The 23,007-nt window shown below is 48.6% G+C and overlaps 1 protein-coding gene across 7 annotated transcripts in view; it reads left to right on the top strand.

Moving 5' to 3' along the window:
• Nucleotides 1–23,007, top strand: part of PDSS1 (decaprenyl diphosphate synthase subunit 1) — a 42,476-nt gene that overhangs the window by 16,623 nt on the left and 2,846 nt on the right. For 3 of the 7 annotated variants that reach the window (XM_051820991.2, XM_051820989.2, XM_051820992.2), the window contains 6 exons: nt 3,617–3,758; nt 6,889–7,000; nt 7,099–7,208; nt 15,941–16,021; nt 16,108–16,221; nt 19,892–19,972. In XM_051820991.2, the coding sequence (XP_051676951.1) occupies nt 3,617–3,758; nt 6,889–7,000; nt 7,099–7,208; nt 15,941–16,021; nt 16,108–16,221; nt 19,892–19,972 (640 nt within the window). Of the gene's footprint in view, nt 1–3,531; nt 3,759–4,449; nt 5,339–5,876; nt 5,944–6,888; nt 7,001–7,098; nt 7,213–15,940; nt 16,022–16,107; nt 16,222–19,891; nt 19,973–23,007 lie in introns of those variants that run through there. The other 4 variants (XM_070056116.1, XR_007909773.2, XM_070056117.1 and 1 more) reach the window with 4 other exon arrangements.

Here is a 23,007-nt window from a genome sequence, read left to right as displayed (position 1 = left end):
GCATTAGCCGGGAGCTGGATCAGAAGTAGAGCAGCCAGGACTCAAACCTGTGCCGGTATGGGTGCTGGCATCTCAGGCAGCGGCTTTACCCACTGCACCACATCACTGGCCCCACTTGTAATTTTTTACAGACTTCATATTCTGTATTGGTATAAATAGGGAAAAAGAGTTTTTTGAAAAAATAGTAAGCTGCATTTGGTGTTTGGGGGGAGGTCATTGTGTTATTCAATCTGTTATTATGTGTGCTTCATTTTCTAAATTATAAGAAAAATTATATTAATGTAATGAAGGGAGAAGAATGTCCTGCAGGGCTTGCCAGCTCCTCACACACTCTTCCCGGCAGCCAGTGTTTGTACGAAGGTATTTGACTGAGGGCCTCTCGTGGCACCTGGCCTGTCACCCTTCCCAGAAGCAGGGAAGGCGTAGCCGTGATGTCATGGGAGGAAGTGGAAAGGTGACCAGCTTTCTGAAGGCGTAGAAGATTTCATCTTAAAGGGAGTGTGAGACAGTCCTGTCATCTGTGAGTTTGGTCACCTGTGTCACCGGCATGCCACACTAGGCAGTAAGCGGTGGTGGTGTTTTCCAGATGGAAGCTGACACACATTAAAGCCCAATTGCGTAGGGAAAAGAAATGCATCCAATAAAATTATGAAGCATCCAAAATGGGATGCTCACTCTAGGAAGAGGCTGCGTCAGTGCCAAGTAGCATTTGTTCTCAGCAGGAATCCTGAGTGTATCTGTCCATAATTTGGCCATGCAAAATGACATTTTAATATGCATCTGTAGTAGCCTATGACATCCTAAAATATCATAAGAAACCTTTGATTTAATATCATCAGATTGCAAAGCCAGACCCTAGAATGTCAGCGAGCACTGCCGTATCCCTGCGGCGTCCGGCAGGAGCCCCGTGTGCTGCCGTAATCTGTGATCAAGCAGCGGGGCCCCCTTAGGAATGTGGGAGAAAGGCGAGAGGCCGGCACCGTTGTTAACATGAGTGCTGCTAGCTCTTAGAGAGTGTCCATCTTGGGAGGAGAGTCAACTGAGAAAATATCCTAAAAGGTGGCCTTTGTGACTAAAAACTGTAAAGTCTATCTTTTCCTGTGCATTCAACTCAAAGAAGATAGAGCCTTGTAAATGGACCTGAAAACAATATTTAAGCTTCCTAATGCAGAATCCAAGGATCTTCAAGAAGGATTCAGAGGAAGCTCTTAAAAGTCATCCAAACCTTTTGTTTTCTCATCTACTGAAGTGTTTCTCTTTAATTTTTTAAATTATATTTGTTTCCATTTTATTGGAAAGACAGAGACAGAAACAGACACAGACCTTCATCTGCTGGGTCATTCTCCCAAATGCCTCCCAAAAGCTGAGACAAGGCCCAGCCAAAGCCAGGAGCGCACAGGGTGTCCCACAGGAGTGGCAAGGAAGTAAGCACCTGAGCCATCACCCTCTGCCTCCCAGCATGTGCGTCAGCAGGAAGCTGGAGTCAGAGCAGAGCTGATCTTAGCCCTGGCAGTCTGGTGTGGGATGTGAGCATCCCAGCAGAGCTGGAGTGGCTTTGTGTGGTGACGTGACCCCTCCTCTTCATAGCTTTCGCTGTCCTTCCCCCTGGAAGAATCTGTTCTCATCTGCAAGTACTAAGAACTGTTCACTCTTGTGAAAGGTTAATAAATAATGAACGCACCTCTGGAAGGGGCTGAGTTGACTTCTAAGGCCTTGGGTAAGAGGACCCAGCCAGTGGTCCTATAAACATCATGCTGCAAGCATGATTGGGAGGTAGTCACTTGCTGATTCAGTGTCTTTCACGTAGTTAACCCTTCAGTACTGCTTTCTACTAGGCTGAGGCATTAGAATGGGCACCAGTTTGTTCCGATGTTCACATATGATTTTTGAAGAAAAAGTTATTTTAGCATCTCTGTCCCTTTTTCTCCCTTCTTGAGATACAACCTGACAATACTTGAAAAGTAAGCCATTGGAATACATGGAATGTTTTGGTAGAATGCATTTAAGTCAGGCATATGTTTTATATTCAAAAGGTTTGGTTGGTTATTTCCCCAGTTTTACTACCTTGAAATTTAGTTTTTAATACTCCCTGTGGATAATGATGATTAAAAAGAAACTGGAGGGGCAGGGGGCAGGTGGTTGGCCTGGTGGTTAAAGTGCTTGCCTGCCTCGTGTTGATGCCTGGCTCCAGCTTCCTGCTGCGCGGATCCTGGGAAGCAGCAGCAGTGGGTCAGGTACTCCCGCCACGTGGGAGACTCAGATTGAGTTCCCGGCTCCTAGCTTTGGTCTCACCTGGGCACTGCTGCTGACAGCTGGGGCATGATCCAGGAGATAGCAGCTCTCTGTTTATCTGCTTCTCAAATAAATTTTAAAAATAAACAAACAAAAACTGGGGCCTGGCCTTTTAACTGTAAAATCCTTAGAAAGCTTATCATATAGTTGCGTTAAACTTGGGAAATAAAAATTTCAGTTTCCAGTGCAAAGGTAAACATCCTTTCTTGGTTACTGAAGTTGCTACGCTAAACATTTAAGTCCATGAGAATAATGACAGTTCCCTAATATACTTTTTCAAAAACAGGGTTTTGTTTGTTTGTTTGTTTGTTTTTTTTTTGGTTTGTTTGTTTGTTTATTTGAAAGAGAAAGAGAGCTCTTCCATCCGCTGATTCACTCTGTAAAGACCTTAACAACCAGGGCTGGGCCAGGTTGCTATGTAGGTGACAGAGTCTCAGGCACTTGGACTGTCCTTTGCTGCCTTGTCAGGTACATTAGCTGGGAGACGGTCAGAAATGGAACAGCCAGGACCCAAACTGCAGCTCTGATATGGATGTTGCCAATGTCACAAATGGCAGCTTAACCCACTGCACCATAATGGCATTCCCGATATACTTTAAGATTTATTTATTTGCAAGGCAGAGGCAGATGCAGAGAGGGACGTCTCCTATCCACTGGTTCACTCCCAAAATGGCCTCAATGGCCAGAGCTGGACCGATCTGAAGCCAGGAGCCTGGAGCTTCCTCCAGGTCTGCCACGTGGGTGCAGGGGCCCAAGCACTTGGGTTGTCTTCCACTGCCTTCCCAGGCACGTCAGCAGGGAGCTGGATCAAAAGTAGAGCAGCTGGGACTCAAACTGGCGCCCATGTGGGATGTCCATGCTGCAGGCAGCGGCTTTACCTGCTGTGCCATAGTGCCGGGCCCCCAGTATACTTTTTAAAAATGTCTCTCACCTATGTTCCCCATCCACCTCTGAAATTTATTGTAACCTAATTTTTAATTTGGACAACTGACCAAGACAGCTGCAGGACATAAAGGTGATTCTTCAGCCCAGTGGCCAGGCATGTGGGAGATTTTACCTTTTTTTGCTTGTTTGTTTCGGTTAACTGTACAAATCCCGCCTCTGAACGTGGAGTGCATAGAGTCTTTGCCAGGTCCTCTCCTGCATTGTTAGATGTTCTCCAGATTCTCAGAGTGGCTCTGTAGGGAGGCCAAGGTGTTGATACAGTTTCTCTTAGAGAAATAAAATTCTTTATCCTAGATCCGATGTCCCGTTTTCACAAGATGAGTGCAGAGGAGGTTCTAGGCGGCGTCTCTGTTAAAAAGCATTGCTTTCTGTTAACTAGAGATGTGCAAGCCAGCCAGCGCTCCATAGCCTTAATTGCAGAAATGATCCACACTGCTAGTCTGGTTCACGACGACGTTATTGACGATGCCAGCTCTCGAAGAGGAAAACACACAGTTAATAAGATCTGGGGTGAAAAGAAGGTAGGTGCTTTGTTGTTTTTTTTTTTTTAACTTTTAAAAAATCTTCCTTGCTACATCATCAGATCTTTGGATCACATGGGGTCTCCAGATTTCTTTCTGTCATTCAAAAGTAAAAGATGTGTTTGCCCAGCTGTTGTCTTCCATGTGTGCAGGTATTGGAGAGCTTGGTGTTTTGCACTGTTCACTTTCATATAGGGTTCCTTTGGTTATAAGGATAGGGGTTTTCATGAGTAGCCAAAAAGTATATTTCATGAGGAACCATGCATTTGGCTCCTGGGCTTGAGTTACTCAGATTCACTGTCATTCCTTAGACATTTATGGATTAGTGCCACTCACACAACTGTCAAGGCAAATGAATTAAACCAAAAAGGAAAAACTTGGGGATACTGTTCTACCATGCAAAGTACACACCTCACATGTGTGTACTTTAAAGCACAGTTCCCGTTTGATTAGCATTCTTTGAAGGGAGTGTGCAAAGTTGGGGCTTTGATTTGTTGAAGAATGGTGGTCAGGCTGAACAAAAGCAAATGAAGATGCACAGGCCTCTGGCGGGCAGGCACTCCCACGCCTGCGCTCCGCCCGGAAAGCCTGCTCTCTGTTGGCTCTCTGTTGGTGTCTCGTTGACGAACTCACCCTCTTCCCTCCCCCACTGCTCCTAGCATCTGATTCTCCTCTGTTCATCAGCCTTATCTTTTTTTTTTTTTAAAAGATTTATTTATTTGAAAGTCAGAGCAGAGACAGAGAGAGGTGTTCCATCCAATGGTTCACTCCCCAATTGGCCGCAACAGCCAGAGCTGAGCCGATCCGAAGCCAGGAGCCAGGAGCCTCCTCTGGGTCTTCTACATGGGTGCAAGGGCCCAGGACTTGGGCCACCTTCTACTGCTTTCCCAGCCATAGCAGAGAGCTGGATCGGAAGAGGAGCAGCCGGGACTAGAACCATTGCCTATATGGGATGCCAGTGCTTCAGGCCAGGGCGTTAACCTACTTCGCCACAGCACCGGCCCCCATCCTCATCTTAACAGGCTTTGCTTAACAGCCATGACCGGTGATTTGGTTGTGAACTTGACTCCTGCAGTTTGTGGAAAGGATGGCGTTTCGTTTTGGAGAGGGCTGTTGGGGCCGGGGAGTGACTGTGACTGCTCCCTGAAGTCAGCGGGCTCCTTTTAGGCAAGGCCTGGAGCAGACCCTGTGTGGAGCCCTCTCTTAGGCAGGGAAGACAATCTAGAGATCTGAGTGCAGATGAGGAGGGCGCTTTGCTGCCCTGGCCTCCTGTCTCCGCCTCAGCACCAGAGCTACCCAGGGCCCCACGCACAGATGCGTTCACACAGAGCCGTCTGCACTGGCCCTGGCTCTTCTGGGCCTGTGTTTCTCAGCCCCTCCTGCCTTTCACTCCTCGCCCACAGTCTGGGAGCTTCATCTTCACTTGCTGGCATCTTTTGGCCTGCAGGCTCCTTGAGGCCAGGAGTCCCAAGCGCTGGGCTGCTGATAATGCAGGGGCCGGAGGTGGGTCTCCATGGACACGTGTGTGTTACGGTGTGTGCTTCGTACGTGTGCCCTTACCATGGGATGCCTTACGTAAGGTATATATTGTACAATGGTACTTCAAAACACATGCAGGAAAATGGAATTAAAAGAAGTTTATTTTAGTACGAGAAATTTTTGAAATGTATAGTTTTTTCATAATGCACTTTTGTATGAAATTTGGGAGACTGTCATGTGCATGGAATTAAAAGTTTTTTGCACCAAAATAAATAGTTATCTTTAATAATAAACATCTCTAATAATATTTATCTTTTAATTCCTTTCTGTATATGTTGTGAAGTCCCTTCATGAAAAATGATTAATTTGTAAAATATATATCACTATTTAAAATACTATAGAAATTAGACAGTAGAGTTATTAAACTTTAATCTTGAAATTTCTATGAATTGCTGTAAAGCCTAGCATTAATGACTAATAACCATAACATATAATATGTATATCTTTAAATATGCAAATTAATGTAGCTCTATAGATAGTGTGTGGGGTTTTTGTTTTTTGTTTTTTTTTTTAATTTGAAAATCAAAGTTAGAGGGAGAGACAGAGAGAGAGGTTTTCCATTTGCTGTTTCACCCCCAGATGGCCACAATGGCCAGGGCTGGACCAGGCTGAAGCCAGGAGCCAGGAGCTTCATCCAGGTCTCCAGGTAGGTGGGTAGCAGGGGCCCAAGCACTTGGGCCACCTTCTGCTGCTTTCCCAGCTGCACACAGCAGGGAGCTGGATTGCAAGTGGAGCAGCCAGGACACAAACCCATGCTCGTGCTGGCCCCTACAGTGGGTTTTATTAAAGCGTATGATTTAACTGTGTCTAATTTATAACTAGTTGGCAATACAAGTTGGTCATCTGCACACAGTCTAAAGCAGACTGGAAAAATACCGATTGCTGTTGTTCCATGAAAAAGATATTTTGTCTAGGAATGAGGATCAGTGTAATATGGCACAAGGAACATTGAACTTGGAGGCAAGATTTCCTGATTAGTTCTCATCGACAAAAGCATGTTTTGTGCTAGGGGCCGGGGCGTGCTAAGTACTAGTGGCGATGATTCCTAGTCGGTGCCCTTCAGGAATGTGGTAAATAGGCTGTCACTGGCTGGGATGCAGAGTATGATGGCAGCTGTGGGCACAGGTATCACACTCACACACAAGGGAAGTCAGACTGGTGGATCAGAGAAGACTTCCTGGAGGAGGTGTCTTAGCTAATTGTGCACTAAGTGGAGAAGGCAAGGACTTTTTGAGCAGAAGGAACAGCAAGTGGGAAGGACAGCAACATGGTCTGAAGGAAGAACAAGTGGTCCCAGAGTAGCTCAACTGTAGACAGCTGCATTCTTGGGGGGGGGGGGAGCTCAGGGGTGCAGGATGAAGCCAGGTATCCGTTTCTTCAGCTGTGAGTTGGGAGAGGGACAAGGTGGTCTCAGAGGGAGCCTGGGCCCAACAGTGTTCCCAGACTGTAGCTGGTGCCTCCATAGTGGTGTTGAGGAAGGGGAAAGGGGAAACCCAGGGCCAGGCTAACCCCGCTGGCTCTGTGTGCCTGGCCTCACCTGGGGCTCCCTGGCCTTGCTGCTTTCTCTGAGCGTTTGCCCTTCTTCTTCCAGGCCGTTCTTGCTGGAGATCTAATTCTGTCTGCAGCTTCGATAGCGCTGGCACGGATCGGAAATACGGCTGTCATATCTATTTTAACGCAGGTTATCGAAGACCTGGTGCGTGGTAGGTTGGTTCTGATTTCTTGTCTCTTTTATCCAGCGCTGGTGTTTAGCCAGGCAGTGAAATCGCATCTCCAGTGACCCCCGTTTCCTTCTTTCCAGGTGAATTTTTGCAGCTAGGGTCGAAAGAAAATGAGAATGAGAGATTTGCACACTACCTGGAAAAAACCTTCAAGAAGACGGCCAGCCTGATTGCCAACAGTTGTAAAGCAGTATGTACGTCCTGTCTCTGCACGCTACACACGGCCACATGGCTCCGTCCTGGGAGCTCGTCCTAGGAGACGCTTCCCGCAGAGCCTTAAAAAGAGCGTCCCAAGTCCCAGAATGCCAAGGGGGAAGGAATGACAGCCCCCACACAGGCAGCTTCTGTGTGGTTTTCATTTTTGCAGACTTTCTTTGGCATGCAGATACTAACTTTTGCTTTTTTTTTTTGCGTCCTAAGAATTGAGTGAAACTAATCTTTATAATATATTGGCCCCACTCTGATTTGCAAATGCTGTTAACACTTTGAACGACTCACCGTAAATAATTTATCTTGTGACTTGCTGCGAGCACTGCTCCCGGCACTTTACATTGGAACAGTTAAGTGATGTGTTCTCAGATGTTGATAATCGCTTGGCAGAAAACTGAGCTGTTGAGGTGGTGGTGGTGGTGTATGTACTGTTTTATGCATATGGATCCTCAATATTTTCTCATGAAACATAGTAAGCCGCATGTTTTCCGAGCATACACTGAGTATGAACTATAACTGGCTTCCTCCTGGCCCGCCCTCTCTACATGTGTATTTTTTTGAAAATCAGGTCATATTGCCTTTAGTCTGTAGGCTAAAATGTGCAGTATTCATTGCCAGCCCTTGGGTGGATCGTTAACCCACGGGACTGCCCACCTGCACACTTTGCTCAGCCTAACAGGCACACAGACAGGAAACCTGAGTAAGTGTAGACCCGTGTAATTAAAGCAGCGAGCGAGGAAGAGTGAGCGAGTCAAGTGCAAATGGCTGTGCTAGTGACTGCGAGCTCTCCCTGGGGCTTCTTATGGCGCTAAGTGTCGCTGTTCCGGAAAGGGTCAAGTCATGTGCAGTTGGGAGCCAGGAAAGAATGAGGGCAATGTTGGCTTCCTGGAAGGATCTACTCTGACACCCGGAGGAATGTGAATCATGTAGCACTTGCTGGCCACGATCTCGGGCGTCTTTGTGTTTTCATTGAAAAGGCTATTATGTTTGTGTTTCCAAGTGTGTGTAAAAGAGAGAGAAGATGGAAATCTGGTGGGCACTGAATGCTAAGTATCGCTAAGAATGGCCAGTCTTCAGCGGGTGCCGAGAGGCGGCTCTGGATTATCACACCCTCTATGGCCAGAATCTCTCGGGCAGATCCAGGGCCCGAGAATAAGGGACAGCACTGTTGTGACACTGCAGTTCGGAGGCACGTGCAGCTGGTGGCGCTGGAAATACCAAGAGTCACTGTTCCTGGGAGGGCAGCATTGCTTTAGGGCTGGCACAGGAGCGAATTCACTCAGTGCTGGACTCCTCCCAGAGGTCTGGGGACGTGGCCTTGGCGCCACGGAGGAGCCTTGATTCGTTGTGGTCACTCCCCTCTGCTTACGAAGCTGGAGAGAGTGCCCACCTCTTGTCTCAGGAGCACCTCTTTCTTCCAAGACCAGGTAAACAGTGGCCATGTCTGACCAAGGCTCGCCCCTTATTAAGAATGTCCACTAGGAGGCATGCTGGCATCATCCCGGAACTACCTGCTCACACGTGATTGATTCCTCAGCTCCAGAGCTGCTGAGACAGGAGGCGGAGTGTGAGCTCTCTCAATACACGTGTCTGTGTTTCAGTGCCTGTGGGCTCAAGTGGTCCGGAGGTGCCAGGTAGTCAGAGTGCTATCCCTGTGTGCTCTCGGGATTTCAAATGCAAAGCCTCGTAAGCACCAAAGGAATGCATGCAAAGCCAATTAGACCAAAAAGAGGAGCGAAGGGAAATCTAAACATCAGAATTCCTATCCTGGAATTCCAAACACTTGGGAATTTGACAGAGACTCACCACCTTGTAATTCATTCTACCAAGGATACCATTCCCCTCTACCCCCACCCACTTGTTTAAACCACCCATTGTAGGCTTAGTGGGTGTCACGTAAGACAGGGTTATCATGGGGTGGGCTTCATGACTCTGATAGTAAAATAGTTAATTATGGTTGTCTATTTATTTACGTACATAGAATAATCAGGCTAAATGCATCATGTAGCTTACCCATGAGGGCTTTGTCTTGTGCCCCAGAAAAATCTAATGGGAATGGGACCTGAGAGGTCAGGCGGCCTGTCCAGTGTTGCAGCCAGTCAGTGCTGAGCTGGGAATTGGGCATGGTAATCTTGCTTTTCTTATGGTTTCCCTTCCTGAACTTTGTTCTCTCCAGGGCTGCCCATGGGCTGACATCAGTGGGCTGTCTTCCTATTACCTGATTTTGAAAGCTCCAGAGTGCCACCATAGAAAGGTGTTCCAAGGGTCACATTTCGTGACCAGTTTTGATGATCCTGTTACAACAAAAGGGAAGATTTTCTGGTTCAGGATCCAGTCCCTGATCTCGTGTTGCATTTCATCGTAATGAAACTTTAGTCTTTTTTAACTGTGAACCAGTTCCTCAGTCTTTCGCAGTCTTCCTTGACTTTGACAGTTTGAGGTGTGTGGGTTAGTTACATCGTTAAGCCTCTCCAGTTGGGTTTGTCTGGTATTTTTCCAAGATGGGGGTTCTGCTTCTGAGTGTTTGGCAGGCAGGAAGCCCACAAAAGTCACACTGCCTTCTCAGCTTGTGGCACTAGGAGCCACATGGTGTCTCCACCCCATTGCTGGCAAGGCTCGTCTCCCTCGCCTGGTGAGCATGGTGTCCAGCCCTTATTTCCCCTTTGTGGGAAAGGTATTCCCGGAATATGCAGTTCTTCTGTTTCCCATCAAATTGTCACTCTCTGGTTTTAGAATCCACAAGGACTTAACGATCCTTCCCCGAGGTGGTGATTACTGTTATGGTTGCCAGCTGGTGGGAATGTCTGTCATTCCCTCTGTCTCTTTGCCGCAATGACGTGTGCATTCTGTTGTAAAGCACCTCTTATCTGCGTGGACTCTCGGATTCTTATTTCAGCCTATGAATTATAACCCTTTGTCATTATTTAAGACTCCATTGTCTCTTATTTTGGATAATGGGAGAGATAACTTGACTCCTGCATCCTTTTCATTTTAAAAAAAAGAAATTTGAATGTTTTTAATTAAGAATTTAGCTTTATTGGCCGGCACCACAGCTCACTAGGCTAATCCTCCACTTTGCGGCGCCGGCACACCGGGTTCTAGTCCCGGTCGGGGCGCCGGATTCTGTCCCGGTTGCCCCTCTTCCAGGCCAGCTCTCTGCTGTGGCCCGGGAGTGCAGTGGAGGATGGCCCAGGTGCTTGGGCCCTGCACCCCATGGGAGACCAGGAGAAGCACCTGGCTCCTGCCATCGGATCAGCGCGGTGCGCCGGCCACAGCACACCGGCCGCGGTGGCCATTGGAGGGTGAACCAACGGCAAAGGAAGACCTTTCTCTCTGTCTCTCTCTCTCACTGTCCACTCTGCCTGTAAAAAAATAAATTAAAAAAAAAAGAATTTAGCTTTATTTATTCAAAAGGCACAGATAACTCTCCTGTCCACTGTTTTACTCCCCAGATGCAACAGCTGAGGTGAGCCAGGTCAAAGCCAGGAGCCTGGAACCCAATCCAAGTCTCCCATGTGAGTGCCAGGGACCCAAGGATTGAGCCATCGCCTGGTTATGCCAGTGTGCATATTAGCAGGAAGTGGGATTGGACATGGAGCAGGAACTCAGATGTGGGATGCAGACATCCGAAGTGGCAGATTCACCTGCTGTACCACAGTGCCCACCCCAGCTTCTGTGTATTCCTGTCTGTCCATGGTCACTGATAGCTCCAAATTCATAGTTCACATGTTTCCCTGCAGAATGTGTAACTTATTCCCCAACAGTGAGAGACCTGGCCAGCGTTCTCCACAACAGACTGAGCTGCTCAATCCTAGAATACACCACAGGGCTTTTGAAATTGGTAACTAGTGCGTATGTGCAGAACAGACCCATTAACTGTTGTCATATTTGTTTTCAGTTCCTTTTACCTTTAGCCTGAGGATAGTCAAAACACTGTTCAAAAGTGACCTTTTCCCCACCTAACTGAGGTTATGTTACTTGAAATATAGGTTGGTTCATTGCTATTTCATGTTAGGGGTTCCTTCCTGTTCTTGGTAAGTCATTTTTTCTTTTAAGGATTTTGTTGTTGTTGAGTCTATCAAATATACCTTCCCCTTCATCTGCTTTCCCCTGTTCTCACTCCCCCGTCCTCTGTACCCTGTGTAACCAGTCTCATTAGCTTCTGGATCCTTTGGCCTGTATATTTTTTTGCACAAGAGAGCAGACCTGTGTGCGGTTTTAATGTAGCATACTGCACTGCTTTGATTTCGCCTCCATACCTTGCTTTCTTAACAGTATATTGTGAAAATGGTCCCGTGTTGGTTTGTATCACTTTGCAGGAGAGCTGCATCATATCCTACAATGCACCACTGTATGAATGTGGCGTGGTTACTCAGCTACTCTTCTGTGTGTGGGCATTTAGGTTTCCCTTGCTTGACAGTTAGAAATATTACACTGACTAACATCGTGTGAATGCATTTTTATATGGGAGGTAAACTGCAAGGCAAATACGGGGCTCATTGCATGGTGTGTTTACCCCACGCCACCAAATTTCCCTCGCTAGTGTGGCTGGCGTGAGAGGAGTGTCTTGCCTCTTACCCACAGACTTACCAACTGGATGTGGCATTGGATGTCTACATTTTCACCCATCCACCAGATGAGAAATGGTACTACACGGACGTTTTAGTTTCTTTCTGAATGAAGCTGAGTATCTTTTCTGAAGCTTAAAGACTGCTTTTGTATCTTTAATTTTTTAAAAGATTTAGTTATTATTTATTTGAAAGTTAGTATTACAGAGCAAGAGAGATCTTGCATCTGCTGGTTCACTCCCCAAATGGCTGCAATGACCTGGGCTAGGCTGATCTGAAGCCAGGACCAGGAGCTTCTTCCAGGTCTCCCACATGGGTGCAGGGCCCAAGGACTTGAGCCATCATCTAATTTCTCAGGGGCATTAGCAGGGAGCTGGTTTCAAAGTGGAGCAGCTGGGACTCGAACCAACACCTATAGGGGATGCCGGCCCTGCAGGTGGCAGCTTAACACACTGTGCCACAGCGCCAGCCCCTAATTGGTTTTTTAAAGATTTATTTATTAGGACATGTTCTTCTGCTGGTTCACTCCCCAAATGGCTGCAATGGCCAGGTCTTAGTCAGGCCAACAGCAGGAGCCCGGAACTCCATCTAAGTCACCCATGTGGGTGGCAAGGGCCCAGGTACTGGCCACCTAGGCATGCTAGCGGGGAGCTGGAGTGAAAGCAAGGCAGCTTTCAGTCAGACTGGCACTTCAGTACGGGGTGCTGGCATCCCAAGCAGCAGCTTAACCCATTGGCACAACACTCCCACCTCCCCTCAGTTTTTAAAGCTTTTTATATATTAAGAATATTAGTTCTCTCTGTTGCGTATATTTTTTTCCCAATACTTTCTGTTGGTTTTGGACAGTACCCTATTTTGATATTGCTTTCTGTAATGGTGGGGCTCCAATATTCTTTACTATTTGAAATTATTTATTCATTTGAGAGGCAGCAAGAGGGAGACAGATAAAAAGAGAGAGTTGCATCCACTGGCTCACTTCCCCAAAGCCCCACAATGGCCTGGGCCGGGCCCAGCTGAAGCCAGAGCCAGGAACTCAGTGAAAGTTTACCATGTGTGTGGCTGCAAGGAACCCCATTCCTTGTGCTGTCACTGCTGCCACCCCGAGAGGTGGCAGATCAGGAGTCAGAGCTGGGAGAGGAAGGACCCCAGCGTCAGTGTCATCAGGGCTGAATGCCCATCCCTCCGCTGTTGTTGATGAATAACACCGCAATACATGCAGGCACGTATCAGAATGTATCTTTTGGGGTGCACAAATCCATACTTCAAAGATGGAGATGTGGGCCAGTGCTGTGGTGCAGTGGGTTAAAACCCCGATATCCCATGTGGGCGCCAGTTCGAGTCCCAGGTGCTCTACTTTCGATCCAGCTCTCTGCTAGTACACCTGGGAAAGCAGCAGAAGATGGCCCAAATACTTGGACCCCTGCACCCAGGTGGGAGACTCGGAGGAAGCTCCTGGCTCCTGTCTTGGCTCAGCTCTGGCCATTGCAGCCATTTGGGGAGTAGACCAGTAGATGGAGGGTGTCTCTTCCTCCCTCCCTCCCTCCCTCCCTCTCTCCCTCTCTCTCTCTCTCTCCATCTCCATCCATCCATCCATCCATCCATCCCTCCATCTACCTACCTCTCTCTGTAATTCTTTCAAATATCAGGTGTGTGGCCCCTTCCCGTGTAAGCAGTGTTGTGCTGTGTGTCTGAGGTGAGACTCATGAGAACTGGGTGAGCCCAGGAAACACAGGCACAGCACGGCCTGCCTGTGGCATCTGCTTCCCATAAACACTGAGTCAGGCTCTGCTTTCCTCTGCCTTATCGTTCTGCGCACTCCACCCGCTTCCAGAAGGAATCCAGGCATCTCGGATGGCGGCACCTCCTTGCCATTGTGTGTGTGTGGTGCTGTTTTCTGTTCCTGTGCCTTGGGTGCAGGTGGTCCTTTCCCGGGCTCAGAGAACAGGCTCCTGGGGGTGGCCTGCGTGCAGAGGTGGCTGTCGGCACTTCCCCTGTGCCAGCCCAGTTGTGTGGCCGCAGGGTGAGCGGGGAGGGGAGCACACAGAGCTCCCGGCAGTCGGCTCACCTGGGCCTGTTCCCCGAGCTCTTTGAGCTCCGCTTCTGTCATCATTTAGCAGCAGCACAGCGAAGTGATGAAGAGCTCAGCCCCTGGAGCCAGACTGTGGAGTCAGGGGCTGACTGCAGCGGGCTTGGCCAGGAAACGGCTCCCTCCCTGCCTGCGTTCCGTAAGCCTCCTGAAGGGCTGCCCATGGGAGGAACCTTGGGCGAATGGGTGATTAGCTTTTACCTTCCACCACGTGAGTACATGTAGGCTGCTGTGAGACTTAACTCAAAGGCTGCAAAGCGCTAATGACGTGTGCTCGTGAATTTCTAACTGGTGAACTTCAGAGGCGGATTTTTATCTTGGAGGAACAAAGTTCGTATTTCTGGGCAGGATTAACCTTGTGAACAGGAGACCATGTCACAGCCAGTTACTGCTGCTTAAGAACAGAAGTGCTGTTGAGTCTGGGGCTCCGCCCAGCCCAGGCTGCAGCGTCTTGCCCCCCTGCTGGTCTTTGAGCCAGGTTTATGGATCATTTGGCATGTTCCAAAGTTTGTAAACAGCCCCCTATATGGGCTCCTGGATTCTTTAGCTGAAAAGAGGAGCCCCTCCCGACAGCCCATGGGTCAGGTCTTCTGCTGGAAGCAGTTAGGAGTTCATGATTCCCCAGACAAGTGGCCACGCTGATCCAGTGTGGGTTTGTCACGCACCATGGCCAGAAGTCCCACGGTCACAGACTTCATTAACGCGTCACCAGTGATCTGGCTTGAATTAGCAGAGGTGCGGGGACCCTCACCAGGTGCCAGGCACTTCCTGAGGGCTGAGCTGAAGCATCACACTCACTTCTTAGGTGAGGGCCTTCGGTGCCTACATCTTTGTTGAGGAAACTCAAGTACACAGAGATGAAGTCGCATGCCATGGTCACACCGTAATGATCAAGGTCATAAATCCAACTGGGGCAGGCCAGCTAAGCAGAGCCACCCCTGCTGGAGCCCGCTGATAGGAGCGGAAGGGCAGGGCGCAGTTCTTCAGCTGGCTTTCTCATTGACAGTCAGTGTGGACACTTCCTCTCTGGTGGAGCAGCGTCTCTCCTCCCCACCCCCTCTGTGGTCTGTACCCAGCCTTTGTTTTCTGAAAGCGCACCTCGGCCTGTTTAGCATGCTTAGCAGAGCCGAGGGAAGCACACTCAGTGGCCAGTGTCAGCTCGTGTTCTGGGAGTTTTAAAAGACTTTCCAAGCTCCCCTCTCTCTGGTGGTTGAAGTCTGGAAACAGCAGGGCCAGGGAAGGGCCTTCTGATGCTGAGAGAGCAAGGTGGACATCTGAAACCGGAGACTTCGGTTGCCGTAGACAGGAAGAACTGCTTAGAAGGAAGTGTAGTCCCCAGCGGTTATTAAAAGGAGGGAGTACAGGTGGGGAAGTACATGACAATGTCATCTGTAAGATTAGATTACACATCTAACCCTAAAGTGAGCAAGAAATGAGTAGCGAGGTCACTTAAGGCCACAGTCACCGGGCCCAGGCTGGTGCCGGAAGCCAGCTTTTCACGGTGGAGCATCTCTTTCCTTGCGGGTCAGCAAGGGTGACTTGGCATATTCTGAGCAGAAGTCCCCGCACAGTAACTGAGTTTTTCCGAAGCAGTGGGAAGCACTGCTTATCCTGCCTGAGAGAGGCGGAAGGTGGGAAGACAGTTGCTTGTCTTAGAATTTAAGACTTCAGGGGCTGGTGTTGTGGGCAGGCCACCCCCTGTGATGCTAATAGCCTGGGAAAGCCGCAGCAGTCGGCCCTGCACCCTTGTGGGAGACCTGGATATAAAGCCCCTGGCTCCTGGCTCCGGCCTGGCTCACTCCTGTTGCAGCCACTAGTGGAGTGAACCAGCTGGTGGGACATTTCTCTGTCTCCCTCCTCTCTCTCTGTAATTCTGACTTTCAGATAAATAAGTAAATCTTTAAGGATGTAAGATTTAAATTCTTTCACTGAAATCAGTATTTTGCTCTCTAGCTCCACTACCCCTCTTTAAGGAAATGTTTATCCGGCCCTTCACCCAGGGGCCGGGGCCCGTTCTTGCCTGCCTGGCAGCTCACCCCTGAATTCTGTGTGTTTCAGGTCTCTGTCCTAGGATGCCCGGACCCCGTGGTGCACGAGATAGCCTATCAGTATGGGAAAAACGTGGGCATAGCCTTTCAGGTTCGTATGCTTCCTGTTTGTCCTAGTGTGGGTACAGCAAGTCCTCAGTGGTGGCGCTTTGACAGCCCTCGTTTGCCTTTCGCCAGCTAATAGATGACGTGTTGGACTTCACCTCGTGTTCTGACCAGATGGGCAAGCCGACATCTGCTGATCTGAAGCTCGGCCTAGCCACTGGCCCTGTCCTCTTTGCCTGCCAGCAGGTGAGTCCCCCAAGCCCCCGCGGCCCACAGAACCAGTGTCTCAGCAGGGCCGACGGGAAGGCTGGCTCCAAGAACAGCCGGCGGCTTTCAGGTGAGAGCGGGATCTGGATTTGACCTGCCTCAAAAATAAAGTTTTGGTAGCTGTAGTCTTATAGCTCATTGTCACCAGCCCATGCATGATTAGTTAAATTAACAGCTAAGTGCTACTTAAGGGGACTGGCTGAGAATACCCTGATTGTTTCATTAGGAACTTATTTCCAAAGAAACAAACTTACTTTCCCGACATAAGGGGACCAAGCGTTAGGTGGGGGAATGGACCCCTCCCACATATTGATCTGACAGTAATGTATGAGAAGGAAAAATTCTGGTTTAAAAAAAAGAATGGTATGGAGGAAGAACCGCTGTAATCCAAAAGTTGTACTTATTAAATTCACATTTATTAAATAAAAGCTTTCTGTAAAAAAAAAGTGGAGGGGAAGGACCAGGAACCAACGGGAGGTTCCCGTGCCCCAAGCCCCAGTTCTGTGGGTGCTCCACTGGGAACCCTCGTCACGAGGCACCCGCTCACTGCGGACAGCACTTTTCTCATCTGCCCATGGGGTGGGGGTGGGGGTTCGAGGCCATATCACAGCCCCCGAAAAGGGAACACAAGGAGGCCAAGCGAGAAGTGACTGGACAGCAGTCGCTTCAGAAGTGTGCTGACTTGTCCGTCTCATGACACACGGGCAGAGGTTAGTCAGATGGGTATTTATAACTTTTCAAATAAAACAGCCCGTTAAGGCTCTACTAAGGTTTACCCTGTCAAATAAAAAAAGATTATCAGCAAGAAATTACCAAAAGATTTATGCAGCTTAATGTAATTCTGGGTAAAACAGGTTCCAAAAATAACATCAGGATGTGCAGTATTTGCACGTTAATCAAAGTGGGTTATTTTTAGCTCATAAAGGATTCCGTGCACAGCTCCTCTTTGTGACAGACATGTTGATGTCCCTTACACAAATAAAGAAACTGACGCTGCGCCTGGCCAAAATTTAAAATGTGTGAGCAGCACAGAAGGCCATTGAACGGTCCAAGACTTCTGTGAGCACGGTTGATTTTAACCGGAGCAGGGTTTCTGACTGCCACTGACAGCTGATCAGAGTTAGTCCCTGGCAAGCCTGCCTGGCACCAGCAGGGCTTCCTACGGAGCAGCCAGCTGGTGTCCCCGGGCCGGTGGCCGGCGGCGTAGAGGGCTCCGCGCGTCTCGGGTGCAGTCCTGGCGGGGCAGGGGCCGAGTTTTGTCTGCAGGGTCTCTGAGGCGCTCCCCTGTGAACACGGACTCGCTGGACCAGGACAAGCCGCCTTGCGGAAACCACCTTTTTCTTTTTAACTTGGCATGGTGGGCTGTCTTGAAATTGGCACTTTTAGACAGAATCTCCCTCTTTTTGGGATTCCACTGTCTCTCACATCTCTGAAGGGGTTTTCTCAGAACAGTTGGTAGCGGGGATTTCTGGAGTTTCCAGTGACAGCAGTGCCCTTTCTTGTATGTGTTATTTTAGGAACAGAAACCTCATGTTAAATCTTTAAAGGGTGTTATTGGTTGGTTCTTGAAACTTTCAGAAACAAAAAGAAGTGTTTTCCTTTCTTTAATGAGATCCCTTCGTTTTTAAGTAGCTTTAAAAAAAAAAAACCAGCTTTGTTCTGCTTCTCTCGTCTGCTAAGTCACTAAACCTAAATGCCAGCCTGTAGCTGTATTTCCCACTGCCGTCGCCAGCCTCTGCAGCGGCTTACGCTAGTGCGGTGACTAGTTGGTGCCTTGGTTACCCAGGCTCTGTTTGGGTAAACTCAGTCCAATTCACAGAGCACCTGTGTAGTGTAGACAGACTTGAAAACCTGATTCATCCCCAGGAGGTCGCTCCTACTTTTAAAAACAGCCTGCGCAAACACAAATTGTCTTACTCCTCCCTAAACCTGTAGGCAGGCAACTGTTCTGTTAGGCTTCTTATTTCTCACTCACACATGAAGGGCATGGAGCGGTGCTTAGGGGAAGAATTTCATATTTGCATATCAAAACTGCACACACTACATGTTTCATCAAGGAAGGATATAGTCTCACTCAATGCAAATATTTTCTTTCAAATTTTGCTTTCTCTGATACTTTTTATAGTTAAAAAAAAAAAGAAGCCTTCGCAGAACCCACCAAGTCAGTACATTTTAGCACACTTGTTGGTGTTTCAGGAAAAGCTTATACATGTAAACAAGGTGGTTGCACCAGATGTCTAGAGCAGGGTCACACCAGCTTTAAGGATGAACTTAAGGATATGAAATTTAAAAACTGAAACAAATGCCTACTTGGCTTTTTACCACTAATATGGATGGACTTAGGCCTCCCTGATTTGTTTCCTGTATAGCTTACATTATTTTAATCTTAAAAGACCAGTTAGTAAAGCAAATTACTGGTTTTCATTTAAGAACTAACCAACTGCTGGCTCTTTAAATTCTGTAAGCGTGTTAGTAGCCTCAGCACATTTGCAGCTCTGTTCAGAACCCCGACTCATCTGCCATCATTTGGTTGAGGTTTTCCTGTGTGTGCCCAATTTTCTTTTCTAGAATTATTAATAGCATGGTGAAGGTTATAGAACAACTCATTTCATTCTTCAGGCTCAGTGCTGGGTAAAAGCTGGCAACTGCGATACGCACTGACCATGTCCAAGACCAGGCGCATCTTCCCTCTCAGTTCATGATGCCGTGAAGTTGTTGAGTTCAAGCCTGTCAGCTCGTGAGACAGACAGGGAGCCCGGGACTCAATGGTGACAGCACTCGTGCAGCGTGGCGAGCGCAGCCTGCACGGAGGGAGCTGCAGAATTCAGTGCCGCGGCGTGCGTTAACAGTGGCCGTTCTCCCAAACAGCCGCCTACTGTCGCGGAATATGGATTCTGTCTTCAGAACCTTCGCAGGTTTCTTTCTTCCTCTCATACCCACTGGCTTATCCTTGGTCAATAACCTGGTTGGTAACCTCTGCCTGTAGCTCCTCGAACTCAGTGGTTCTTCACCTTGGTTATACCCTAAGAGCCCCACTATCCAGGCCTACCTACCCCCAAGCCAATATATGACAACCTTTGGGAGCAGGATCCAGGCAAGTGTATTGAAACATCTAACTGTTAGCACCGTACAACCGACACGCACCGCCGCTCCAGTTCACTCTGGGGTGTGTGCTGCAGGCAGAGCCCTGCTCAGAAACTTGCACAGGTTTCAGCTGGCGCTCTAATTCCCGCCTTGTTCTGGGACAGCGGTTTTCCAGCATGTCCACCTGACCCAGGGATTTGGTAGGAGCGCACGCGCAGACCCACCGTCCCCACCTCAGGGGAGAGGGCCAGTGGGGAATGCAGACGATTCTGATGCAGTGGACGGTTGTCAGGAGTGAGGGAAGACGACCAGGAGACTTAAGAGATAGATGTCTTCATTCCTCTGCCTCTCTCAGCTCAGCACTGGGCTGCGGGTCAGCGGCTGCTGCTTCTGTGCACGGCCACAGGCCCGGGCAGACACGGCGTGTCTCAGCTTCTTCATCATCCAGTCTAGTTACTGCTCCCCATCCGCTCAACGCTTAGTCACGTTCCTGGCTGGTGTTTCCTAGAGTGTTAAACCACTGGATTCTCCCAAGACCAATAACTAGAGTTTTCTTTACGGTTAGTTTCCAGAAATGAATGCCATGATAATGAGACGGTTCAGTTTGCCGGGAGATGTGGACAGAGCACGACAGTATGTATTACAGGTATGCTTATTTTTACTTTTAAGATTTTATTTATTTATTTGAGAGGGAGAGACAGAGAAAAAGCCCCACCACCACTGGTTTACTCCCCAAATGGCCACAACTGCCTGAGCTGCACCAATCTGAAGCCAGGAGCCAGGACCTCCTCATGATCTCCCACGCAGGCCCCATGTATGATTATTTTAAAAGAAAACATCATTAGGTGTGTGGCATAGTCCTTAAGCCAATGTAATTTTAACTAAAAAATGTTACCTTTGAGACCAAATATGATCGACATTTTTTTTTCCTATCTGAGAGGCAGGCAGACAAGGAAGGGGGAGGGAGAGCGCACATGCAAAGTGCACACTTCCAACTTCCTGTTCTCTCTGATGCCCCCAGTGGCCCTTGGCTGGGACAAAAACCAGGAGCAGGGAACTCACCCCAGGTCTCTCACATGGGTGGCAGGAACCCAGTCACTTGTTGCCTCCCAAGGTTTGCATGAGCAGGAAGCTGGTAAGTGGAGCCAGGAATCAAACCCCAGGTACTCCAGTGTGAGATGCCGGAATTTTTTTTTTTTTAAAGATTTATTTACTTCAAAAAGTTAGAGAGGGAAGGAGAGAGAGTTCTCTCTCTCTTTTTTTTTTTTTTTTTTTTAAAGATTTATTTATTTTACTTGAAAGTCAGAGTTACACAGAGAGAGAAGGAGAGGCAGAGAGAGAGGGGTCTTCCATCGGCTGGTTCACTCTCCAATTGGCCGCGACGGCTGGAGCTGCGCCAATCCGAAGCCAGGAGCCAGGAGCCTCCTCTGGGTCTCCCACCTGGGTGCAGGGGCCCGAGGGCTTGAGCCATCTTCTACTGCTTTCCCAGGCCATAGCAGAGAGCTGGATTGGAAGTGGAGCAGCCGGGACTCAAACTGGCACCCATATGGGATGCCAGCACTGTAGGCAGTGGCTTTACCCCCTACGCCACAGCGCCAGCCCCGGAGAGAGAGTTCTAACCACTGGTTCACTCCCTAAGTGGTTGCGATGTCCACAGCTGAGCCAGGAACTTCACCCAGGCCTCCTGCATAGGAGGCAGGGTCCCAAGCACTTGGGCCATCTTGCACTGCTTTTCCCAAGTGCATTAGCAGAGAGCTGCAGATGAAGAGCAGGACACGAACCGGCACCCATGGAGGATGCTGGTGTTGCAGGCAGAGGCCCAGCCCACTGCACCACAGCGATGGCCCCGGATGCAGGTGTCTCAACCAGTCGCCCACCTGGCAGTCAACTCTTATGACGAAAACTCGAGAAGGAAAAACTCACTTTTAATTCTTCTAGAATATTTTCAAAAGATACTGATTTAATTGGTGTTCAGTAAGACTTAGATGTTAATGTTTTTAAAAAAATTTGAGCAGTCACCACAGTGATTCTGATGTGTAGTCAGCCCCATCCCCCAAGTCCATCATAGCCTCACCGTGTTCCCAGTCCCCCGCACTTGCTTTCGGCCTAGTCTGTGTCCTCGGAATCCTGCCAGGGTGAGGCTGTGAAAATCGCCTGCTCATGGTGAGCTTTCCAAGTCCATCCCGTGCAGCAGTTATCAGAGTGTGACTAAATAAACAGCCGTTTATTCTGTCCCTCCCTCCCTCCCTCCAACTCTGCTTTTCAAAGAAATAAAAATAAATCTTTTTTAAAGGTGGGGGGGCAGCATAGTGGCGTAGTGAGTAAAGCCACTACCTACGATGCTGGCATCCCACATGGGTGCCAGTTGGATTCTCAGCTGCTCCGTTTCCAATCCGGCTCTGTAATGCACCTGGGAAAGCAGCAGGGGACATCCCAGGTGCTTGGGCCCCTGCACCCATGTGGGAGACCCAGAAGAAGTTCTTAACTCCTGGCTTTGGCCTGGTCCAGCCCTGGCCATTGCAGCCATTTCAGGAGAGAACCAGGGAATGACTTCTCTCTGCCCTCCCACTCTCTCACCACCCCATAACTCTGACTTTTAAAGAAATCAATATAAACCCCTTTTTCTTTTAAAGCTATTTAAAGATAAAACCTGAGGGCAGTAACAGGAAAACTGGCACAGTAGTTAATACCTCTTTGAACACTAGCATCCTGTAGTGGAGTGTGCCTAGGTTTGAGTCTCAGCTCACTTCTGATTCCAGCTTCCTGCTAGTGTGCACCCTGGGAGGCAGTGGATGGTGCTCAAGTAGCTGGGTCCCTCACTCCCACATGGATGACACGGACAGAGTTCTAGTTCCACCCACGGGAAACATGTATGGAGTTCGAGGATCCCGGTTTGGCCTGGCCCAGCCCTGGCTGTTGCAGGCATTTAGGGAGTGAACCAGTAGGTGGACAATCTCTCTGTTTTAAAATTTTAAGTCAATGTTGGCAGCTATGCGTTTATACAGATTGTCATGGCATCTTCAGAGCTTTTTACTTTCCAGTTTTGCTAACTGTCTTTAAGAGTAAGCGGTTTCCCAATTCAAAGCATTCTACAGCCAGCATATCTAGGGAATAAAGAGGAGTGAGCAGACAATTACCTTTCGGCATTTTTGTAAAGATTTATTGTATTTAAGAGGCAGAGTCAGAGAGAGGGAGAGAGACTGAGAGATCGTCCATCCTCTGGTTCACTCCTCAATGGCCACATCAATTAGGGCTGGGCCAGGCCAAAGCCAGGAGCTTCTTCCAGATCTCCCATGTGGGTGGCAGAGGCCCAAGGACTTGGGCCATCCGTCGCTGGCTTCCCAGGTGCATTAGCAAGGAGCTGGATGGGAAGTGGAGCAGCCAGGGCTCAAACCGGCACCCATATGGGATGCAGGCATTGCAGTCAGTGGTTTTACCTGTTGTGCCACTGCACGGGACCCCCTTTCAGCATTTTCAGATTTCCAAAAACCAACACCCTTCCGAAGGATTTCTCTTTCAAATGACTGTTAGGCGTCATATCATGCTAAGTGACCACTTTTGTGGAAGTTAGTTTGGCAATACTGAAAATAACTCATTATGAGAAATTGCAACTGAAAAGAATTCCGGTCCCTGGAAGAAGTTCTGGCTTCAGAAGTCAGAGAACAGTTACCCCTTGGCACC

The sequence above is a fragment of the Oryctolagus cuniculus genome, chromosome 13 (genome assembly GCF_964237555.1).
Source record: "Oryctolagus cuniculus chromosome 13, mOryCun1.1, whole genome shotgun sequence".
Taxonomy (NCBI): Eukaryota; Metazoa; Chordata; class Mammalia; order Lagomorpha; family Leporidae; genus Oryctolagus; species Oryctolagus cuniculus.
The sequence above is the reverse complement of the archived record's forward strand: the minus strand, read 5'-3'. Positions and strand labels throughout refer to the sequence as shown.